This window comes from Patiria miniata, unplaced genomic scaffold (genome assembly GCF_015706575.1).
Source record: "Patiria miniata isolate m_02_andy unplaced genomic scaffold, ASM1570657v1 HiC_scaffold_10, whole genome shotgun sequence".
NCBI classification, from domain to species: Eukaryota; Metazoa; Echinodermata; class Asteroidea; order Valvatida; family Asterinidae; genus Patiria; species Patiria miniata.
The window spans coordinates 11,095,277-11,100,870 of record NW_024037048.1 but is presented as its reverse complement, the minus strand read 5'-3'; the positions used below and the strand labels follow the sequence as shown (position 1 = coordinate 11,100,870).

Sequence of the window (5,594 nt, the reverse complement as noted above, 5' to 3'; positions counted from 1 at the left end):
ACAACCTGACAATTTGTCGTCTCTTTGGACTGAATATTCACCAGAATAACGTTTGAGATTGTCTGTAAATCACGAAGAAAGTTGCGGTAGGACTGTTGTTGCTCATCTAAAAATGTTATCATGAACATAATACTTTGAGTCCTTGGATAAAACGCAGCTGTGTTTTTTCACGCAAACGTCGCAGACCTACCACTCATCAGAGCCGCGTTGCCTGGCGTTTTCAGCTGGCCAGTTGCAGTATCCGTGTTTTCGCTGGTCTCTTTTTCGGGCAGTTGTTCAATATACTCATCCAAAAATTAAGCAATGGGAAGGAATATCAATCTCCGCGAGTCTTTTACAAAATGTTGATTTTCCACTGCTTGACTGCGAGTCACACGTGCTGACGGGGCGGGTTGGGCAGCAGTAAACAGTCGTTGTATAAACGCGAACATTAACAAGTGAACATTTACAAATACTTAAACAATAAACATACAAAACTTAAGTACCACTGACTCTCTGGCAACACATAAACTACATATACATTTGAGATCAAAGTTTAAAGACATCTGTCAACTGGGTCCCAACAGTATATCTCACAAAATTAAGATAAATCAAAATGTAAACTGTCTCTTGGGCTTTGTGGCAGAGTGGCATAAACCTCGTGAATACTGAGATTTTAAGAGCAGAGCATGTCGTACACTCCCAATCAGGAGGCATTATTCTGGCCTTCAATCCTCATTGTTTAAAATCTCAGTCAGCTGACTCAAGCAGACAGAGCTTGTCGACAGGTCTGACCACAATGTTCTGGCGAGTTTTCACCTCAGCCGGCCTCACAAGTCCATCCTTGCCTGGAAATGTCCTCGTGATGAGTCCCAAGGGCCAGTTCCTCCTTGGTGTAGCCTCCTCCATGATCAGTACAGTGTCTCCTGCAACCACGTTCCTCTGGGGATCTATCCACTTTCTCCTCAGCTGCTGAGTTGGGAGATACTCGCGTATCCAGCGCTTCCAGAACTGATATGCAAGCAGCTGCACATGTCTCCAGCGCCGTCCATACGCATCCTGCTTGATGAAGTTCCCTGGAGGTGCAGGCTGGCCAGCTCTGAGCAGCAGCAGGTGGTTTGGGGTCAGAACTTCTGCATCATCGGGACTGTCGGAGACAGGAGTGATTGGGCGTCCATTCACAACGCATTCCACCATTGGTCTTGTTGCTCTGATTCCACTTCTCGATGGATTCTCTCAGCTCCCGTTCGCCACCTACAAAATTCGTCCAATTATCAGACCGCATCCTCTTTGGCATTCCTCTCTTTGCTGAAAACCTCACCAAAGCATTGATGAACGAGGCTGGGTCCATCTGGTTGAGCTTCTCAATGTGTATGGCTCTCGTTGCCAAGCATGTAAATAAGCAACCATATCTCTTTTCCTGGCTGCGTCCCCTCTTGACGAAGAAAGGCCCGAAGCAGTCCACTCCGGTACAAGTGAAAGAAGGGTCTCCGGGAGTAACTCTGTCTTTAGGTAGGTCAGCCATTCTCTGGGCACATGTCTTTCCTTTGATCCTCCTGCAGACAACACAGTCACGAAGTACTCTGTTGATGAGTGGGCGCGCTCTAGGAATCCAAAAGCGCTCCCTCGTCAGGCACAGCACATACTCCCTCCCCGAATGTGCTGACTTCCTCTCATGGTAGTGTCTGATGACGAGCTCAGCTACATGGTGTTCCCTGAGTACTATCAGCGGGTGCTTTGCTTGTTCTGCGAGTGGCGCCATCTTTAACCTCCCTCCAACTCGCAGCAGACCATCATCATCCATCACAGGATCCAGGCTGTATACTGCGCTCTTCCTGGAAATCGTCCCGTTGGTTTTCAAAGCACGCACTTCCTCACCAAAGTGCTTCTCCTGCAGGTGTGCAATGATTGCCTTCTCAGCTGCCTGTAAGTTGTGAACATGTAAGGACACTTGTGGTTCCTGCTGTCTGTGATTGCGGAGCCACGCCTTGAACCGCAACAACCACGCCACTGTCTTCTTCAAGTGATGCCAGCTCGAATACCTCTTCAGCAGTGTGTTGATGACATCGTCTGGAGCAACTCCCTCCACAGCACAGGTCTTTGCCTCATGCTTGACTTCCTTGTCATCTTGGAGCAGGTCCGGACTTGCTTCAGGCTCCACTGGCCAAGCTGTCTCATCCGCTGACAGGAACGCCAGCCCCTGTTTCCATCTTGATTGGCATAACATCTGCTTGGCATCAAGCCCTCTGGAGGCGTCATCTGCTGGGTTAGAGCGTGTATCCACATACCTCCATTGAGCTGGCAGCAAACCATCGTGAATGACATTCACTCTGTTGGTGACGAAGGTCTGGAATCTCTTCGAGGTGTTCTTGATGTATTGCAAGACAATCTGGCTATCAGTCCAAAATGTGGTACTCTGAACCTCCAGCCTCATTTCACGTTGCAGAATACTGTCCATCCGCACTGCCATGACTGCTGCTGAGAGTTCAAGTCGTGGAATGGTCATCGACTTCATTGGAGCCAGTCTTAATTTTCCCATCAAGAATGAGGTGTGGATATGTCCCCGGTTGTCTACCAGCCTGATGTACGATACTGCTCCATAAGCAACCATAGACCCATCGCAGAAGTGATGTAGCTGTACACTGGTGGGTGAGCCAAACTCTTGAGGTACGATACACCTGGGAACACTGAATTCTTCCAGCTTAGGTAGACCCTGCAGCCACTTCATCCACTGCTCAAGGTTTCCTGGCTCTAGCTCGTCATCCCAGTCTTTTCCTCTCTTGCACTCATCTTGGAAGATCTTCTTTGCTTGGAGCACAAATGGGCACACGAATCCAAGTGGATCATATACAGAACTCACGATGCTCAGAAGACCTCTTCTGGTGTAACCCTTCTCTTTTGGCTTTATTTTGATACCAAGAACATCTCTGTGTGTGTCCCAGTGTACTCCAAGTGCTCTCTCAACAGGTAGTAATCCATTGTCCAGGTCGACTTCTTTAGCGCTCTTGGCTCTTTCCTCCAGCGGGATGGATTCGATGACCTTCGGACTGTTTGACAACCATTTGGTTAGCCGAAAACCACCCATAGATAGCAGCTTGCACAGTTGTTCCACCAACTTCATGGCCTTCTCATCATTCTCCACTGACTTCAAGCAGTCATCAGCGTAGAAGTTTTCCATCACAGTGGTGATGACTTCAGGGTCAAATTCGTCCTCGTGGTCTTCGGCCGTTCTGTGGAGAGCATAACTTGCACAGCTCGGGCACCAAACACCTCCGAAGAGATGGACTGCCATTCTGAAGACTTCAGGCTGGTTGGCTATGTCTCCATCTCTCCACCACAAGAATCTCAGAACATCTCTATGGGATGGAGTCACCTTGACCTGGTGAAACATCGCCTCTATATCACCCATAACTGCTACTCTTTGCTCTCTGAACCTCACCAATACGCCAATCAGCTTGTTGGTCATGTCGGGGCCTTGCATAACATTCTTGTTCAGAGATGTTCCAGCATATTCAGCAGCACAGTCAAAGACTATGCGGAGTTTCTCGGGCTTGTTGGGGTTGACCACATTATGATGAGGCAAATACCAGGTCCCACCTGGCGAAGCATCAATGTCACTGCTCAGCACACGTTCTGCATATCTCTTGTCCAGTAGATTCTCGATTTCAGCCTTGTATCTATCGTGCATTTCAGGGTTCTTGGCAAGACGTCTTCCAAGCCTCTTCTCAGCAAGGGATCTGTTATTTGGCAACTGTGGGGGCAGAACCTTGAAGGGGATGTCCATCTGATAGTGCGTATCAACCATAGTCAGAGAGCAGTCCCACTAATCAATCACTTTCTTGTCATCAACAGACATCTGAGGAACGCTTGCTGCCAGCACTTGGGGTGTGTCGAGCTTCCAGAACTGTTCGACTTGGGCATCAAGGCTGACCTCTGGCTTCGTGCATGATTGTATGAAATTGCACTCAGCCTTCCCATGGTGCAGCTCCCCACCGATTGGTCCATTGACGGTCCATCCAAGTGCAGTTCTCCTTGCATAAGGCTCATCAGCATTGCCTCGTCTCACTTCCAGCGGTATCAATGCCTGTGGAACGTCTTGTCCCACCAGTATGGTGACTTCAGTCTCGTCCATCCGGGGTCAATGTCTTGAAGGTGCTGCCATTGCTTTGTGTCAGCTGATGTGGCCACACAACTCTTCAGCTCTGGGAATTTGGCCAGGGCTTACACTTTCGGTAGTTGAATGACCTCCCTTTTCCGCATCTTCCCAATGGTTCCAGTCACCTCCAAAGCCACCTGAAAGGCTTCAGCATCGCTTCCATCATTGAGCGTTTCAAGGGACAGGTTGGTTTTCTCTCCCTCAAGGCCCATCTTGTCGAGCAGAGCTTGGGGGCAAAATGTTTTGTTACTGCCAGGATCGAGAAGTGCATGAGTCTGGACAAAGCTGTGTTGGCCTTTACCTCTGACATTCACCGTCACTATGGGCAGGACTACCTTCACTGGTTCTCTTTCAGAAGGACCGCATACACAGCTTTTGGCACCCACGGTTGGTGAGTCAGCCTTGGTTCCACCTCCACCCTGTGCATCCTTCTGATCTGTCACACTGGTGGCATACTGCATCGCATCCATGCAGCAAACTGGCATGTCGTCGGGTACATCCATCTTTGTCACAACCGCTCTTATTCCTGCACCATCGAGCTACATGGTTACTTGCCAGCAAGCAGTTGAAGCAGAGCCTTTTACCTTTCACCACCTCCATTCGCTTCTGCGGAGACATTTTCTTGAAGTCATCACAGGCGTCAAGACGATGATTTCCTCTGCAAAGATGGCACGGCCTTGACTGTTCGTCTCTCCCTGACGATGTACCAAACTTCTTATTTGACTCTGATGACTGTTGTGTCATGCCGTCTTTGGCATGAACATTGAAAGTTGTCCCTCGCCTAGGATTTCCGGGGCTGCTTGGTGGTTTTGAGTCCTTGTACTTGGTGTTTAGGGATCCAAATACGGGGTCATTGGCCTCGTTGGCAGCCACTGTCAGGAATTTGGCCAGCCTGTTGATGTTGGGGTAGTCACCAGTTGCTTCAACTGTCTTCACTGCCTCTTTACGCCATCTAGACTGCAGGAAGAATGGTAACCGTTCCACAATTTTTACCATCCTCATATGCGAGTCAATCTCATTGAGCTTGTTCATGGCTTTAAGTGTCTCCATGCAGCCTTGGACATCATCAGCAAAATCTTGCAAGGCTTCGGCACTGTTCGATTTGAGAACAGGGCCCTCGCATACTCTGTCAACCCAGGCCTGCGATATCTTGAATTCATTGCCAAATCTCTCCTTCAGGAATGTCCGTGCCTTGGCATAACCCTCCGAGGGTTTCATCATTGCGCATGGCTGGATGACGCGAGCTGCTTTTCCCTTGCAGTACTTAAACAGTCTGTTCAACTTGGCTCCATCGCTGACTGTCGAACTGTCGAACGAGTTCATGAACGCCCAGTAGTTCATGGGGTTGCCATCAAAGGACATCAAACTGGTCTTCGGAAGGTTCATAACATCTAACATCTGACGCTGCAGTGTTAGGAAGACACCTTTCGGTTCCTTTGAGGGAGTCGGCCAAGCCTTC

At 49.1% G+C, this 5,594-nt stretch overlaps 1 protein-coding gene across 1 annotated transcript; it reads right to left on the bottom strand.

The window, feature by feature from the left end:
• Positions 1–729: 729 nt before the first annotated feature.
• On the bottom strand, positions 730–3,784 carry LOC119740742. The gene is made up of 2 exons (XM_038216149.1): positions 1,260–3,784; positions 730–1,126 (listed from the first exon to the last, which is right to left on the bottom strand). Exons 1-2 carry the CDS (start codon positions 3,782–3,784, stop codon positions 730–732), a joined length of 2,922 nt encoding a protein of 973 aa, XP_038072077.1.
• Between the last annotated feature and the right edge of the window lie 1,810 nt (positions 3,785–5,594).

Coding starts and splice junctions, on each gene's coding strand:
- LOC119740742 (XM_038216149.1), bottom strand. CDS start 3,784: ATGGTTGATACGCACTATCAGATGGACATCCCCTTCAAGGTTCTGCCC. Junction 1,127..1,259: donor GGAATGCCAAAGAGGATGCG/GTCTGATAATTG, acceptor TGTCTCCGACAG/TCCCGATGATGCAGAAGTTC.